Consider the following 17,761-nt stretch of genomic DNA (forward strand, 5'->3'; position numbering starts at 1 on the left):
GCCTTGGGGTTGAGAAATTCAGACAAGCGTCCATATACTGTTGTTATGCCTTCATGGTTAAGAGTTTTAAGTTTTACTCAAGGAGAAGTTAGAAGTAGATGAGAAAGAGAGCATTACTTAAGAGAAAAAAAAATGTAAATATTGGAATATGCGTCGGGCGATTGTTACGAAGATGAATCATATCAGTAAGACACAGTAACGAGTTATTAATTATTATTTCACACAATTTGATGAGCCAGCTAAGATAGATCAAAGATAATTTGATTACGTATCGAATAAATTTAGTAAAAATCGTTTTCCCTAATTGTTGTTGTTTTTGGCAATACGTATCGTACTTCTTGTTTTGTTCTTGTGAGTAAACAAAAGATTTGTTACGCTTACGTACCAAACAAAGCGATTAAATTATTACAAATTATCCTAATATCGTAATCACGGCAGAAACTATAATGTACACATCTTTTTCACTATTGAGTAATTCGGGTTTGTCCACTTGATATTACTTTCCACAAGCGAATCTTTCTTTTGTCTTCATTTTCCAAAAGTGACTCTTGACCAACCAAACTCAGATTTTTCATGTACACGGTCGTAGTTGATTGCCTCGTGGATGAATTAAAAGGGAGACTTGGACGGTGAACTTACTACAACGACTACTCCCACGCATAACATGTTCTACCAATCATTTATGTAAATCCGTCGAAATAATTGTATTAAGCATATGTTATACATGTTCTATTTAATAAACTAATATAATTTAGAATACGGTCTTGTAATATTTCACACTAAGAAAGTCATTACAATTTATTGGTAACATATAGTATGATAGAAGTTTTTATTACTGTATATCATTACGATCGATTCTTTAATCTACTCTCCCAAATTTACATAAGCCGCACTACTAGAACCTTTTTTTGTCTTACTCTTTTTCCCCTATATAAGATTATATGTAATGATCAAAATTATTGTTTTTAAACAATTTGGGGGGGGGGGTGGTGGTGTCAGTTTGTCTTTCTCAAGTTAGGATAACGAAACACCAAAAAGGAATATTAATTCTGTAAAGTTCCAAGAATCTTGGAAACAGCAGATGAAGGTTTGGGATCAAACATCTTCTTCAGCTCATCGTACCTCCCAACATCAAAATCCTGAGATTTCATTAGTTTCCTCTGTTTAGCCTCAAACCTGCTTTGGTAAAACCCTTCAAAGGAAGGTTCTCTCGATGTCCTGAGGAAAAAGAAGTAACCAGCCATGAAATATGTCGATGTGACATAGAAACAGATGGGCTCCATAACATCCCATGTGAGTTCCCAGAAGGTTAGCCTCATGAACGCTGCGGTCTGGATGACCAAGTAACCTAGACCAGCCCAAAGCTCTCTTCTCACCAAAGAATGTGCTTTCTCGTCGAGGACCGTCTTTATGGTTTCAAGTTCTTTTAGTTCTTTTCTTCTTGGGTCATTTGGGTTACGGATCTGTGGTAAAGGAAGCAGCCCTTCGATGGATTTGGTTACCTGATCACACACAAGACAAATACCAAAATCAGAACACTGTTGGAGTAAAACAATAACTTCACCTCCTCATTTAAGATTTAATGACATCGTCAACATCCAAAACAGCTTAGGACCAATGATACTAATGACTAATTTTTCAATTAATCCGCCCTCATAAGAAAAGGCACCAATGATCAAATAAGCCATAGAAACAGAGAAAAACTACATCTACAAAGAGGAGGACGAAGAAGTTACCTGATCAGGTCTTAAACAAACAGAGTCTCCCAAAACGATGACGCTTCCAGAATCGTCAAGCATCTTAGCTATCCAAGGCCCTTGAGAAGGATCCAACGAAGAATCACTACAAACACGTACGAAATCAGAGTAAGGAATCCAGATCTTCCCGGTCTCCAACAGCTTCGTTTTGACAACTTCGATCTGTGACGCTCTTAGCAACTTCTTGACGTCTTGCACCGTGATAAACCCCAACGCCGTCTCCTCCTTCTCATTCTCCACCGTCCGATGAGAAAGCCCGTCTAATCGAATCCGGTCCTTGTTCACATCCATTTCTCGAAGCTTCTCAATCAAACTCTCCCCGATCGACATCTTGGTAGTACCATCCCCTCGATGGTTCATGGGGTATTTGTGAAAAAACCTTCGAGACATCGTCAAATCATTCGGCTCCGGATCAACCCTCGCTTCTCCAGGATCATTAGGAACCCTTGTTCGCACGGCTAAGGCAGAAGACGAAATACGACAGTTCATTAAACCCTGCGACGCCATTTTTGACATATTGAACAAACGATGCGACAAAAGCCTCTTCATCATCACCATTGCAAAACCAAAAAAAAAAAAAGATAAAATCGAAACTCGAAAAGAAAGAATTGAATTCGATGTGCAATGAACTAGTTGGTGAAAAATCGAACAGCAAGTAAGAGCTTTATATAGGTTAACCAAAGTCCTCTGTTTACAGAACATAAAATCTGACGTAAACTCTCTATCAAAGTCTTGGTTGTGTGGGGGAGATCATACACGTCAGCAGAGATATCACGAGAAATTCAATATTATGCCTTTTTCGTGATTGGTTAAGCTCGAGATATTGGTAGCTGACTACCGTCCACGTGTTTGGATTTATGTTGATGATAAAGTGCGGTGCCTCCTTAACCGTCCGATTTTAACATTTCCTTTTTTTTGTTATAAATATCTATATAAAAAAAAAAGACAAAACGTGTCGCCACATATTTCTGTTTTATCTTGTTTACATACATGTTTAGTAAAAAATGAGAAGTTTATCTCTTGCATTTAGTTAGTCAATGGTAATGTTAATGACATGAATTATTATTTTTGGATGTAATAATGTCTATATAGGGAAACACAGTAAATTTTTTTGAAACAGTGACGTGTTGTCACATTTTTTTTGTTTTTATCTTTTGCATATCTAGTAAGAGATTATGTGTATGTATATATATATGGTAACTCAGTAAATTTGAACACACGGACGTGTCGCCACATTTTCTGTTTTATCTTCTATTTTTGTGATGTAATGTATATGTATAAAACAAAATTATCATTGATCTGTGTCTAAATACATTCTCAACGGTTTTATATAATTTGGTTTAAAAATTTGGTTTAGTTTGGTTTATGAATAATGAGCTCTAGAATTCTTTGCACCAAACGAGTACGTAAGGTTATCTTTAATTTTTCAAAATCTTTAAATATTAGCCTTATATCCAAACATTAATCATGATTCTAATTTTAAATTAAAGATTATTTATATGGAGTATTTAATTGTGTGGGATATAACTATAAATATTGCTCTTTACTTAGAGAACCAACAAAAGAAACACATGCATGCTACAGATTTGTTTTTTAAAAGATTATAAGACATGTTGGAAACAAAACAAAAAACAAAGAGAAATACAAAATTATACTTTTTTATAGATTTTTTTTTAAAACAAGATTTGTTCGACTTAAAGTTTTATGTGGTTTTAGTTCACATATCCGGAAAATTTAAATCAACTTTAGATTAAAATTTCATATATAAACGATTCAGGAAAATAAGATCGTGTGATTCATTCAATTTCATTCAATCCAATGAGTATAACTTTGCCATTTCTTATATTGAAATGATCACGTTTACATTTTTTAGAATTAAAATGATAATTATTCTGATGTCTACGTTCATATCCAAATACATGTTATCCTGGTTGTACATCTGATTTAATTGACGCAGATAATACAAGTTTATTGCGTGTTTAAATCATGGTCATGATATATATATATATATATCTTGCTATGTGAACAAACTTATTTTATATACAACCCAACTCAACGATTATATCCGGTCTAATTAAGATTCTAGAACTTCTAAAAACTGTAAGGTATTATTATAATTAATCTAAAACTAAAATATTAATAGTATATGTTATTTTAACAACGATATAGTCAGATTATATTTCTGTTAGAAGAATAGAAAAATAAATAAAACATATCGACTAATTTGACTAAGGCTTGTAATGGATAGCCCCGGTGACGAAATCATTCTTAATGCATCGGTTCTTTTCTCTGTTCGATTAATTCTATAAGAAAATGCATATGTCAATTTGTATTATCTGCGCAAGTGGACAACTTCTAGCTGCCGAATATGTACTTTTCATATCATATACTAGCTATCATATGGAATTCGTATATGATCGACGTTTATAATTACCCATATTTATTCAAGATCAGCTGCCTAGTTAGAATCTTCGGGATAATATCAAGTGATTAACATATAGTATACACAATTCATTTCATTTTCTGATATCAAAAGTTTTAACATTTCCTAATAATACCAATGCTGTAAAATATATAGATATATATGTTAATCACAATATCCTCTTGTCAGCTCGTTCTCGTATTCTAGAGTACCACAACATAAACGAAAGAAATCAGATTCTGCATATATATTCTTCATTTTCTCGTAAGTTGTAAATCTTTGGTAATGTATGTGATATTCTTAATTAGAGGAATATATGCACATGGGATATATGGATAGGAAATGAAGTGAAAACATTGATTCAGAAAAAAAAAAGAAAAGACACGAAAGCCATCATACACTGATTACAAACCATTAATTTTGTAACCTATGAGGCTATGACTATGAGCAAGCGACATTTTAAATATATAAACAAATAAAAACTTTGCAAGTTGTGTACGGAGGCGCGAATATAGCAGAATCCTTGCAGAAGCCGATCGTACAATTAAGAAAGATCGAATATTATTTAACATGATTCCAAATGATAGAGTTGGCAAATCCATGCAAATGGTTTGGTGTTGGTGGCATATTCTTTATAAAGTTGATATTTACGTGACCGGGAGTGAGTGAAACATAGAAATTCTCGTATAATATTATTTAGATGTGCTTTGTATTCATGTTAAACCATCATTCATATCATGCGTATGGTGTAAAACAACGTAATATTCGTGTACTGGAGATTGCAGAGATCGTTTATTACGAACAATCTTAATTTTTATTTTATTAAAATGAAAGGTTGTTTTGTTGATCGTTGAATGATGATTTTTTTTGACGATAAACAACAGACCATAGAAAGATGTTGGTGCCACCTACACATATTAGCGAATAACACACGAATAAGCAGAACATATGGCTTTATTTGGAACTCAGTATTTCCGATTGGGCTTTTTTAATTTGGGGGAACCAATACATGAAATTGGCCCATTCAAGAAAGACGTACTTTATTAATACTTGTGTCGGTCTAACTAAAGCCTTTCATTTCATGGGCCGCCTTAACTCTTAACTCTGTCTTTTTTGTCAACTCTTAACTCTATTTTGCTTTACTTATTTGGGTTTAACGCTTATGAAACGACGTCGTGTTATTATTGGTCGTACATTTAAGATCTAAGACTAAATAAAGAACACATTGTTTGTTTACACAACAGAACAGAGCCGAAAGAACTGTACAGAGTATAGACTTAAAAATCCTCTTACCGACACCACAAGCACATGAATCTCTTCATATGTCATACATTATTAACCAGTCTTTTTAGTACGTGGAAACATAAATATGATCACACCAATACACTCTCGAGACCCTCCGAGATTTCTACAGTGTTCTGTACTAAAACACATAGTTCATCATCAAATTCAAGCCTTTAACAAAACCAGAGCTCAAAGAACAGAGTGTTTCGCATCAATAATAAAGACTTACAGATCCAACCAAAGCCCTCTGTTCCAGACACCACTACTAACACTTGAAATATCTTGAAAATTTCATCCATTTTTACTATCCAATTTTTTTTTAGTACATGCTGGAAACATAGAGAGTACACACCACCAACAAAGAAGAGAGAGAGCAGCATTAACAAACTCTAGAATCTGATTTACCTTCTCCCCGACATTTCTACAATTTCAATCTAAGATGATTCCCACAAAGGGAGCCAACAACAACAACAACAACAATATCCAAAAAACAAAAAAGAAACACAAATCAGTTCTGTCTTTTGGCAATATAATTAGCCAAAGCCAACAGAGGAGCAACCTTATCAGAATCAAACCCTAAAAGCTGATCACGAGCCTCTCTATTCAACTTGTCAGCAAACTCTCTCGATTTCTCCAAACCCATAATCTTAGGATACGTCAACTTATCCGCTATCAAATCTTTCCCTGCAGTCTTCCCAAGCTCCTTAGACGACTTTGTCACATCCAATATATCATCAACCACCTGAAACAACAGACCAATACACCTCGCGAACTTCCTCAGCCTCTCGATCTCATCATCGCTTCCTCCACCAACGATAGCTCCCAACACCGCAGAAGCTTCAAGCAACGCCGCTGTTTTATGCAAATGGATATATTCCAAATGCTCCAAACCGACGTCGTTTAAATCTAACCCTTCACTACTAATGTCCACGACTTGACCCGCCACTAGCCCTTCCGTTCCTATAGCTTTAGCCAATTCCCCAACGGCTCGAACCACTCTCTCCGGAGAGACTTCAGAACTCGTGGCCGACGCTAAATGCTCGAAAGCGAACGAGAGAAGCGCGTCTCCGGCTAAAACAGCGACGTCCTCGCCGTACACTTTGTGGTTCGTCGGCTTCCCACGGCGGAGATCGTCGTTATCCATACAAGGGAGATCGTCGTGGATCAACGACATGGTGTGGATCATCTCCACCGCGCAAGCTGCCGGCATAGCGACGGATTCTTGACCGCCGACGAGTTCACAAGCGGCGATGCAGAGAACGGGTCTGACTCTTTTGCCGCCGGCGAGGAGAGAGTAACGCATAGCTTCGTGGATCTTGAGTGGCTCACGGAGAGGAACAGCTGAATCTAAAGCTTTGTTGACTGATTCGGCTTTGGAGATGATGTAAGACATGAAATCGAAGGGAGAGGACGAAGATGATGCGGATGAGCTGCGACTGTCCTCTTTCGTAACGACGGAAGACGCAACGATCGAGGAAGACGACGAAACGGTGCGTTTTGAGCGGAGTGAGATGGGTTTAGTAAGAGTCACGAGGGAAGGAGAAGATCTGGATCTGGGTTTGGTGAAGATGGAGGAAGAACAAGTATGCTTGTGGTGAACAACAACCCATGAAGAACCTAGAGTCACTGAAGCCATGGCGATTTCCTGAAATCTGCGATTTGAGATTGTTTTCTTTTGTTTTTATATTAAATTTTTTCTTTTTAGTTTTTGTTTTCTGATTGGAGTCAAAATCAAAAGAAGAGAATTGGATTGGTCATTAGTGAGAAGCTAAAGAAGTAACAGATAGGGTTGTGTGTGACGACGGAATGGGCCTTGTTAGTGGTGGTGGAGATGACGATGTTTTCACTTTTTTTTTTCTTTCATATTTTTATATTATTTTCTATTTTATTTTTAAGTCCATAAAAAATGTTTTCTTTTTAATAGCACAAAGATGATAATGTGATATTTAGAAATGATTTCTGGCTTAGATTGTTGATAATTACTTTCTGAAAAAAAAAAATTACATTGTTGCTGAAAGGAAAATAAAGTTTTCATTGTCAGTTTTGTAGATTTTTTTTCTGTTTCTTTGACAAATATACCACAAAAATATATATCATTGTTTTGGTAAAATATCAAAATCATTAATTCAAAATCCTATGTGTTACCATTAAATAAAATGAATAGGATAAAGATGATCATCACATAACAATTACATTAAGTATTAACTGCAGACTGATTTTTCCTATCATTTAAAACATTTTTTTTCTTTATTTATATTTATTTTTATTAGTGGATTGTATCAATCCCTAAAAATCAATTGAACTAAATATGAAAACGAAATTAGTTTATATGTTAGTGTCAACATTAATATTTTATTTTAGAAAAAACGTTTTAAAACATAGTGTCTTCATTAGAGAAATGTCCACAAACCAGAAAAGAATTAGAACACCTTCAACTTAATATGGTTTTACACGAAATTTAGTAAAAATGGAATGAAAAATGCATACGGGTCAAATAATGCCAAAACCCCATATGGACTCTTGACGTTTTTGATGTCTGACACATCTGCTTGCTCGTATTAATTTTACCGAGAGCGCGCAAACTACCAATATTTATTGTTTCTTATGGGCCTCATGGGCCTTATGGGCCTAGATGGAACATATCAAACAGTAACAAGTTTCTGATTCTCTGATTCAGCGTCGAGAAAAAGCTACGATTGTGTGTTATTGCAACATTTCTCTTCTGTTTCTTCGTCGTTTAGCTCCCGGAGACGACAATTCGGTGCCAGAGAGAGAGAGACAGAACCTTTGATTCGTTTGTAATCTGTTTCTGTTTATCGTGTTTTAACAACCGGAGTTATCAACTTTGTAAGCTTCTTCTTCTTCTTCTTCTTCCATTACCTTATTTTGTTCCCTTTTTGTTTAATTGTCTTTGATGTTTTAGCTTTCGATGTTTCGACCTAGTCTTTGTTTTTTTCTTAGCTTTGCGATTCTGATTATGTTTAAAGTCTCCGATCTTGGAACTTGTTAGTAGATTATTAGCTTGTTCTTGATTGAAAACGCGTTTTCATTTCTGAGATTTTGGTCAGAGAGCTTGTTTTAGGGATCTTCGGATTTGGGCTCCAATTGTTGCGATGTGTAGCGTGAAATTGTGATAGCTCTGTTTTATAGTTGCTGTTGTGATTTTAAATATATCACAAGGATATATTTTTATAAGTTCTTGTCAAGTTAATTTCTTTTTACAAGTGATGATGAACTAAGAATCCTAAATTTTAAATCTCAGTCTTACAATTTTAATCAGATTCGATTTTTGATGTTGTTGCAGCTGTGTGTGTGTGTGTGTGAGAGTTTTGAGTTTCTTAAGAGAGGTCGGAAGCAATGATTGGGTTATTTAAGGTAAAGGAAAAGCAAAGAGAACAAGCTCAAAATGCTACTAGAGGAGGAGCTTCTGTCAAGAAGCAATCTGCTGGTGAACTTCGTCTTCACAAAGGTGTATATCTTTTCTTTGTTTCACTACTGTTCTTGCGTTTAGTCTCTTCTTCAAGTTTCAATTTTTTTTATTGGTGCAGATATATCGGAGTTGAACCTTCCGAGCTCTTGTACGATATCATTTCCAAATGGCAAAGATGATTTGATGAACTTTGAAGTTTCCATTAAACCCGATGATGGATACTACCAGTTGAGTAAAGTTTGTTTACATTTGTGTTTTTATATCATGATCAGACTTCAAAAACTTGTTTAATAACTCATTTGTTTCTTTCTTGCATATTAAAACAGAAATGGTACGTTTGTTTTCACATTCCAAGTCTCTCCTGTGTATCCACATGAAGCTCCAAAAGTCAAATGCAAAACCAAGGTAGGCTCTTTGTTTCACATTCTTATAGTTTCCTCCTTCTATGTCCAAATCGCTTGGTATTTGTAAAAGCTGTTTTTGTTTTCTTGATTAGGTTTATCATCCAAATATCGATTTGGAAGGAAACGTTTGCCTGAACATCTTGCGTGAAGACTGGAAACCAGTTCTTAATATAAACACAGTTATCTATGGACTCTTCCATCTTTTCACGGTATATTAGCCAGACAGTTAGATCAAACTAGGTTTTGTGTTATATTGGTTTCTGAACTGTGTGCTTGTTTTGACACAGGAACCCAATTCCGAAGATCCTTTGAACCATGATGCGGCAGCAGTTTTAAGGGATAACCCAAAGCTGTTTGAGACCAATGTTCGGAGGGCCATGACCGGTGGGTATGTCGGTCAAACCTTTTTCCCGCGCTGTATCTAACAAGCTTTGGTTCGTCTTCTCAAGCAAAAAGATAAGAACCAACCTCTCTATCCGCCATTGTATTTCTTCTTCTCAAGGACCCTTTGTTTGTTTGATCTTGTAAAATTACATTTCACGTTAAAGAAACCCTTTCCTTATTTCAAAATCTTGTGAACTTTTTAGTTCGGGAGAATTTGATAAAGGAGACTGAAAGGAATTGGAAACTCAAAAATCTGGTTGTATAACATGTATGATCTTTGTCATTTACTTGGGGTTCCTTCTAAATTATTTGTCTGATTTTATGCAAAAAAATGTCTGATTTATTATATCTGTTTGTTGTTTGATTCGATTTTGCTGATATATAATTGTGATTTATTGGTCCAATTTCTTTTTATGTATTCACAAATGTAAATAAACAAAATTTAGGATTCAGTACGATCTGGTTTTGGTTTTTAAACTCTTTTTTGTGTTATGTCCACCTCTGATTTACAGAATGCTCTCGAAATCGTATGTGCCTAAAAGAATCACAACTCAGAGCAAAATGTCTCTCAAATCATTTCAGTTTCTTTAGAGCTTGCAATTTTCGCATTTTCCCGATCTTTCTGAAAAACATAATGCAACGGAGTGTAACAGAGACAACAGAGTCCAAACGGAACAGCCATCATCGACAAAAGCCCCTTTGAAAGCGCATCAGCCTCTCGAACAGAGGAACCTTTCAAAGGATCAATACCTCTTGAGTCATACCCAAACATCTTCTCAGACAAAATCCCAACCAAAGGCGCAGCAAAAGACGAGAATGAACCTTCGAAAGCACGGTCAAATGCATAGATCATTGTACGGTGTTTAGGAGGAACAACTTCCGCAAACATCGGTGCATTAACTGCTGATCCGCACCAAGTTATGGTAAGACCCATCAAGAAGAGAGTTACTGAGAAGACTAAGTAGCTACTTGTGCTCTGTGGGATTACTTTCAGAAGAATAATTGAGAATGGGATTCCCATGAATGCACTGAATTGTGCACACATCACTCTTCCAGAATTTGGATATATCCGTGACATTTTATCCGCGACAATCCCTCCCATTAACGTTCCTATCGCTCCGCCCGTCGCAAATACCCCAAGCAAAGTAGCAGTCTGGTTATGATCGAAACCTAAAACAAACAAAAAAGGTGGTTTACATTCAAGATCTTGGTTCTTGATTGATAATGGATGTTCAAGGTTTTCGTCATTTACCAATAAGCTCAAACCACATTGTCAGAAAAACCATAGCGGTCCACGGAAAAGAACCAACAATTCCTTGCACGACGATTATCTGAAAGGTACGTACTTTAACGACTGATTTTGCAGCTGCCCATGAATCGTTCCAAACCGAGGTTGAATTTGTCTTACGAACCATTAGTTCCTCTCTACAATTACAAGCCAAAAAGAAACTCATCAACCCTTTTGTGTCCTTTGTCTTACAAATCACATAACAATGTGGAGATCATTACCGTTCAGTACTGTTCTTTCTAGGGTCAACAACGAAGAGAAAGACAAGTAATCCGATCACTGCACTAAGCGTAGCCATCATTATGAAAGCGCAACGCCATCCAGGAATGCCCCAAAACTGAGAACCAGCCATAAGCGTTGCTACAACACCTCCCCCTATACCACCAATGGTACCAATGAGGTTCAACAAACCAAAACCAGCTCCTCTGGCACCATCCTTATAACTATCTGCGATAAAAGATTGAAGCGCCGGTATAACAATTGCTAATCCAAACCCATTCACTGCTCTCCATAAAGCAACCTAAATAACAAGACACCCAAACAGATCAATTCAAAAACTTTTTTTAACTTCAAAAGACTTCAGATGTCAATACCTGAATGAAGTAGCTGCTGGCTCCAACAGCAGCAGTTGATAAAGCCCAACAGAAAGTACCTATTGCAAGAACAATGGGACGATCATAGGTAATGACAAGAACTCCAGCTAATGGCGATGCAAGTCCTTGAACAAAGTTTCTTACGAATGTTAAGTAGCCTAAATCTGATGGTCCTGCGTTAAATGCTTCACTCACTTCTTTATAAACCGAAGGCAACAGATTCTCGTCTGCTCGTTCCATGATCGCAGCTAAGTTTATGAGAATCAGTGATATCGAAACACCCAAAAACGTTCCTGTTCTGTTCAAGAAACAGAGACAATGAAACAGTACCGTTAATCATCTTTCTTGATTAAACACAGATCTACGAGACGATTAAACAACCCTAAAGTTATTATATAAATAAAAAGAATTCTGAATCGAATAGAGATAAGAGTCAAGAAAAGGAACTTACTTAATCTTCATGTTGTTAGTACGGTGATGGCGAGGGAGCAGAGACCGGAGGGATTCAAAAGCGACGGAGAAGAAACCGGACGGAGGTCGAGCACGACCCATCAAAAAAAAAATCCGAAACTTGTGTTCCCGATTAGCCGGAGCCGGAGTTTGGTTTGTTTCTTTATTATCGGATCTAAAAAACCAACCAATCGTACGAGAATACGATTGTAGACCCGCCGAATATTATTATTAATTACAGTTATGTTTTTTAGATAATGTTTACGTTCTTGACGTCATGTTATTATTAGATAAGTCAAGTTGCCATTAGTTTTAATCTATATAGATTAATTAATTTAAAATCCAATTAGTTGGGCACGTATCATTAGCTGGTGGGTGGACGTGGATCGTTACAGGGCCAAGCGTCAGAGATCATGATTTACATAAACCGGGTTTTTCAGCTGATTTCAATTTTCGTATAACCGGATGTTTTACAGTGAGCGTTCACGGAATCGGAACGTTACGGGAAAAAGTAAAAATTTTGAACGTTACTGAACAGTAATTTTAACGGTAACTTATCTGACCGATTGAAATTTTTTTTAATTCTAAAAATAATTTTCTAACGGTAACTTTTATTTATCCATTGTTTTCTTTTTCTTTCACCCAAACTTATATGACCGTTAGAGAAATCTCTATATAATACCTCTTCTTCTTGTCGTTCAGACATCAAAAATATTCATTACTCACTCGGGAAACTCTTTGATTCAAATGGTCCAACACTCTCGGTTTTGTTCTTGTTGATGATATGTGTTCTACTACTCAAGCTGTCATCTCTGATTTTCTCATCCCCCGTGCGACTACAGTAAGAGATGGACATCACCCTAACAAGGTAACGTTTTTGGTCTGATTCTTTTTTTTTTTCTTTAGTTTTTGGTCAGATTCTTTTGTTTTCTTTCTTCAAAATCATGCATATATGGTTATGGAGTTTTGAAAAGAATATTTGAGATATATATTTGGGAGGTCACAAAATATTCATAAGATGGCAGTTATATATATATTTCAGAGATCACAATAGTTCAGAGATTTGCATATGTTGGGGGGAATGATAAGAAATTAAGAATTCTAGAACTCCGTTTTGTTTGCTTTTTGTTAGAGGACGTTTACAATTTTGCCATAAAAAAGAAAGTAAATTGTGGATATAACAAATTTTGTCATGCTCTGTTTCTTCCTAAGAAAAACATGTAATTTTTCATCGGAATGATTGTTAGTTGTTATAATGTAAATAGACAAAATCAACATTCCTTGTTCTTTTACCTTTTTTTCAGTTCCCTTATAGAATAGTTTAGATTGAGCGTTATACGTATACCTTTTTATATAGGCTCGAAAAGATGCTATTCCTTCTTCTTTTAACAGTATACAAAACTGAAATATATTTACATTTATTTCGGCAATGTATTATTTGGAATAAACACATTGTTACTAAAATTCTTATTATTCATCTGACTTTGCAGTTTATGAAGAACACTTAACTCGAATCAAGTGTGTTACAAAAAGGAAGGAATGGGAAAGTGGACTGAGATCCCTCACATTCAACTTGTTTGAAGGCCGAGACGCAAATGACGTATGTGAGTATGGATGTATAGGTGTAAAGTGTGTGATGTATGTGTATGTGTATAGTGTGTAAACGGCTGGTAAAGATGTATGTGTATCGATTGTATAGATGAATGTATAGGTTGTGGATGTGTGGTATAGATGAATGTTTAGGGATTTAGGTTTGTGTATAGATGAATGTTTAGGAAATAGGGGTTTAAGTGTGTGTATGGATAATGTTTTAGGGTGTATATAAAAGATAATAGGTAAATAGAGGGAAAGGATATATAGATTATACAAATGTCGAGGGTGGATGAAAATGGAACGATGAAATGTAATCGCGCTGACAGATGGTTACAGATAATTAATTGACCTTTTAAAATAATATTTTTTTTTATCCAAACACTTTTAAAAGGTGAAATTCTTTTTATCCAAAAAAAAATGTCTTTAGTTTATCCAAATTTTTGTGAAAAAGTAGTTTATCAAATTTTGAACATGATCGGAAATCTTACTGCAAAACATCATCCAAAATACACATTTTGATAAACAGTAAAAGCCGATACTCTCAACTTCAAGCATAAAAATACCAATATATAAAACTTAAAATTCTAAGCTGCATTTATATGTTACCTTCTCTAAAAAAAAAGTAAACTAAATGGAGCAATATTACTGAGACTCCTCAACAGACCATCAAGATGTCATCTAATTATTGTCCAAAAAAAAAATTAGATAAAAAAAGAAGTTGGACAAAAAGAGACATCTAATTCTAGTGTTTACTGGTGGTGGTAACTGGTAAGAAGTATCTCATTTAGTCGATCGAATACAATTATTATTTCCGGTATATATCTTTTTCTTCTAGTATAAACGAACAAGTAGTTAAAATTAAAAGAAAATATTAGTAGAAAGGAACAAGTGGTTAAAATTAAAAGAGAACGCAATAACACCAATATTGACTGACCGATGCATTGAACAACAAGTAAGGGAGGGAGAGAAGAGGACTCATCTCATCTCTCTCACTCAACAATGGACGCCGCACGATTAATTTAGATTAAAGAAAACAAAAAAGAGTACGTGACCACGCCGTACGACTTAAAAAGAGGATTATACGTTAAAGATTCCCCTCCCCACGTGAATGATCTGATCCAAAACTCTCTGACAGATTGTTTTTTTTTTCCCTTTTTATTCCTACTTTAGTTTTTGCATTCTTTTGTTGTTTTTCATTTTCATTTCATAATGGTCTTTTTTTTGTTGTTGTTGGATTTGTGAATATGAATGAGACGACGTGTTTTTATAGATTAATGTAGCAATATACTACTACTACATAATTATTGTCCAAAAAAAAGTTGTTTTATTTGATTGCTATGCAATAATAATAATTACAACTGATATTTTTAATACATTTTGTGAAAATTATATAACAAAATGAGTATTATTTAGTTGGCTAAAAATTAATAATTGGCATGAGTCCCAGCTGGTGATGCTGCTTCCTGTCCTTTGCTCACGCCTAACTGGAACCGCACGTGCTCCGACCACCATCACCAATTTGATGGTTTTTTTTCTTTCTTATCTCCAAATTTTCTTATTAAAGTTTACTTGTAGTTTCCCCTAATCATGTTTCGTTTTTTTTCTTTATGTACGTAAAATATTTATCTAACGTTACTGGGGAAAAACAATCAAACATGAGTTGATATATTTGTGCCAAAATGAGAAAAAAAAAAACACAAAATTTTATTTAATATTTTTAAAATACGGAAAAAGGAAAAGAGATACGAGTTCAATGAACAGAAGGGGGACCACAGCTCGTGCGTTACAATTAATTGGACACGTGTGTTAGCTGACTTCCAAAAACCAAAAAAAATATATATAGATCTCACGTGTAGACGCGGATCGCACGTGCGGAGACAAATGAATGAATATTTAAAAATCAAGAATCGATGAAAGGGAAAGTTACAGAGCCAATCAAATCTCGTCGTCGCACAAAATAAACTCTTAAAACAAACAAGTAAAGAGCTTCTCTTCTCTTTCTCTCCCTCGTGCGCCACTCTGACAAAGACTTGAGAGATTGAGAGAGAGAGAGAGAGATTTTACAGATTCAGATAGCTTTTCTTTTCAATGGCGGCCGGAGGAGGAACAGTAGGAGTAGGAGGAGGAGGAGGAGGAGGAGGATCGTCGTCGGGACGTACTCCGACTTGGAAAGAGAGGGAGAACAATAAGAAGAGAGAGAGGAGGAGGAGAGCCATCACTGCTAAGATTTACTCTGGTCTTAGAGCTCAAGGTAACTATAAGCTTCCCAAGCACTGCGATAACAACGAGGTTCTTAAAGCTCTTTGTCTCGAAGCTGGTTGGATCGTCGAAGACGACGGCACCACTTACCGCAAGGTATCTTTTTTCTTTAGATCCGAATCTGAGCTTCTCTCTATTTCAGCTCACTTTAATCCAATCTGCGGGATTCTTCTTGAATTGTTAAAGAATCTGAGATTTTTGCGATTTGAGTTTCTACTGTTTGATTGGGTTGAATTTTCAAACTTTCCCCAATTTTGGATTCTAACCACTCGAAATCTCTTCGTTGTGATTAGATCTGCATATAGATTTGGTGGTTTCTGCTTTAGATTTAGCTAATTCGATTGAACAAGTACTCTGATTATTTGCGAAAATTTGGGCAAGTCTCTTCTTCATCTTGACTTAGACCTAAGCTAAATTATTGACTTTGACGTAGGACTTGCGTCATGTAGTGTGTTATTATATATCCTCTGTTATATATGATGATTAACCAATTTTTAGATTTTTGATTTTATTCTTAGTGACTAAAATGGTTTGGTTCTTCAACTGTGGAAACAGGGTCTTAAGCCACCAGCATCAGATATTTCAGGGACTCCTACAAACTTCAGCACAAATTCTTCAATCCAACCAAGTCCACAGTCATCTGCTTTTCCAAGTCCTGCACCTTCTTACCACGGGAGCCCAGTCTCATCTTCCTTCCCGAGTCCATCTCGCTACGACGGAAACCCTTCCTCCTACCTTCTTCTCCCGTTCCTACACAACATCGCTTCTTCCATTCCTGCAAACCTTCCACCTCTTAGAATATCCAATAGTGCGCCTGTCACTCCTCCGTTGTCTTCTCCTACCTCTCGCGGTTCTAAGCGGAAACTCACTTCGGAACAATTACCGAATGGCGGGTCTCTACACGCTTTGAGGCATCCGCTTTTCGCTATCTCAGCTCCTTCTAGTCCTACTCGTCGTGCTGGTCATCAAACACCACCTACAATTCCGGAATGTGATGAATCCGAGGAGGATTCGATTGAGGATTCAGGAAGGTGGATCAATTTCCAATCTACAGCTCCTACTTCACCAACATTCAATCTTGTTAAGCAAACATCGATGGTCATTGATATGAAAAGATCAGATTGGGGAATGAATGGGAGAGGTGCAGAGTTTGAGTTTGAGAACGGAACAGTTAAGCCATGGGAAGGCGAAATGATTCATGAAGTTGGCGTAGAAGATCTCGAACTCACTCTCGGTGGCACAAAAACCCGATGCTGAAAAAAAACAGAACCATGAAATCAGTCTGAAATACTAATGATTGGTGGTAAAAGATCTCTCAGTCTCCTTGTGACCATATAACAGAGCAAAAATCTTCAGCATTGTACAGTACATTGGAGCCGGAGCTCGCATGGCCGAGGAAGGGTCAAAAAGGGTCGAACCTCTTAACATACCCGTTACATTCACCGTTTATACTTTTAAATTTTCTCTGTGATGATAATGAAATGTTCTTAGAGATATATATATATATATATATATAATATGAGTTTGTTGATCACAGGATAAAAAGATTGGGTTTTGGAAAAGATCAATTTGTAGAGAGACTTAAGTAAGAGTGTATTAAGCGATTTCATCTTTACAGATATAGTAATTTCGATATCCAATTTGCTTTCCAGATTTTGAAATTTTTGTTCCTGTTCTGAAATCTGAATTATTTGTTATGATTATAAACAAAGTTTGTTTTGTCAAGTTAGGTGGTGATGATATATAAAAAGGAAAGCTCCACGAACGGATGATATTGGACCCCCTACCATGTGCAATGTTTACTTCTAACAATTTGCACTTATATTATTAATTTTCGTTATTTTGTATTATTAGTTTATATATAACACTATTGTTGTTATTTATCGCATGTTGTAAT

The 17,761-nt window shown here is 35.8% G+C and overlaps 5 protein-coding genes and 1 long non-coding RNA gene across 6 annotated transcripts; 3 read left to right on the forward strand and 3 right to left on the reverse strand.

The window, feature by feature from the left end:
• Nucleotides 1–747: 747 nt before the first annotated feature.
• On the reverse strand, nucleotides 748–2,435 carry LOC17880346 (calcium uniporter protein 1, mitochondrial). Its single transcript, XM_006283833.2, has 2 exons — nucleotides 1,737–2,435; nucleotides 748–1,502 (listed from the first exon to the last, which is right to left on the reverse strand). The coding sequence occupies exons 1-2, from the start codon at nucleotides 2,313–2,315 to the stop codon at nucleotides 1,044–1,046; spliced, it is 1,038 nt and encodes a 345-aa protein (XP_006283895.2). The 5' UTR covers nucleotides 2,316–2,435; the 3' UTR covers nucleotides 748–1,043.
• Nucleotides 2,436–5,741: 3,306 nt separating this feature from the next.
• Nucleotides 5,742–7,249, reverse strand: LOC17879045 (heterodimeric geranylgeranyl pyrophosphate synthase large subunit 1, chloroplastic). Its single transcript, XM_006282588.2, has one exon. The coding sequence runs from the start codon at nucleotides 7,097–7,099 to the stop codon at nucleotides 5,972–5,974; it is 1,128 nt and encodes a 375-aa protein (XP_006282650.1). The 5' UTR covers nucleotides 7,100–7,249; the 3' UTR covers nucleotides 5,742–5,971.
• A 925-nt stretch (nucleotides 7,250–8,174) lies between these two features.
• Nucleotides 8,175–10,029, forward strand: LOC17880265 (NEDD8-conjugating enzyme Ubc12). The gene is made up of 6 exons (XM_006284537.2): nucleotides 8,175–8,310; nucleotides 8,768–8,932; nucleotides 9,012–9,120; nucleotides 9,220–9,298; nucleotides 9,390–9,506; nucleotides 9,585–10,029. The coding sequence occupies exons 2-6, from the start codon at nucleotides 8,821–8,823 to the stop codon at nucleotides 9,720–9,722; spliced, it is 555 nt and encodes a 184-aa protein (XP_006284599.1). The 5' UTR covers nucleotides 8,175–8,310; nucleotides 8,768–8,820; the 3' UTR covers nucleotides 9,723–10,029.
• Nucleotides 10,030–10,109: 80 nt separating this feature from the next.
• LOC17878640 (MFS-type efflux pump MSMEG_3705) lies at nucleotides 10,110–12,240 on the reverse strand. The gene is made up of 5 exons (XM_006285361.2): nucleotides 12,014–12,240; nucleotides 11,563–11,860; nucleotides 11,191–11,489; nucleotides 10,934–11,106; nucleotides 10,110–10,851 (listed from the first exon to the last, which is right to left on the reverse strand). Exons 1-5 carry the CDS (start codon nucleotides 12,112–12,114, stop codon nucleotides 10,250–10,252), a joined length of 1,473 nt encoding a protein of 490 aa, XP_006285423.1. The 5' UTR covers nucleotides 12,115–12,240; the 3' UTR covers nucleotides 10,110–10,249.
• Nucleotides 12,241–12,722: 482 nt separating this feature from the next.
• Nucleotides 12,723–13,968, forward strand: LOC111829640. The gene is made up of 2 exons (XR_002833021.1): nucleotides 12,723–12,880; nucleotides 13,503–13,968. It is a non-coding gene; the product is annotated as an uncharacterized LOC111829640 (long non-coding RNA).
• Nucleotides 13,969–15,535: 1,567 nt separating this feature from the next.
• LOC17879219 (BES1/BZR1 homolog protein 2) lies at nucleotides 15,536–17,517 on the forward strand. The gene is made up of 2 exons (XM_006284063.2): nucleotides 15,536–15,960; nucleotides 16,420–17,517. The coding sequence occupies exons 1-2, from the start codon at nucleotides 15,694–15,696 to the stop codon at nucleotides 17,119–17,121; spliced, it is 969 nt and encodes a 322-aa protein (XP_006284125.1). The 5' UTR covers nucleotides 15,536–15,693; the 3' UTR covers nucleotides 17,122–17,517.
• Nucleotides 17,518–17,761: the final 244 nt, after the last annotated feature.

The sequence above is a fragment of the Capsella rubella genome, unplaced genomic scaffold (genome assembly GCF_000375325.1).
Source record: "Capsella rubella cultivar Monte Gargano unplaced genomic scaffold, Caprub1_0 scaffold_7, whole genome shotgun sequence".
Lineage (NCBI taxonomy): Eukaryota > Viridiplantae > Streptophyta > Magnoliopsida > Brassicales > Brassicaceae > Capsella > Capsella rubella.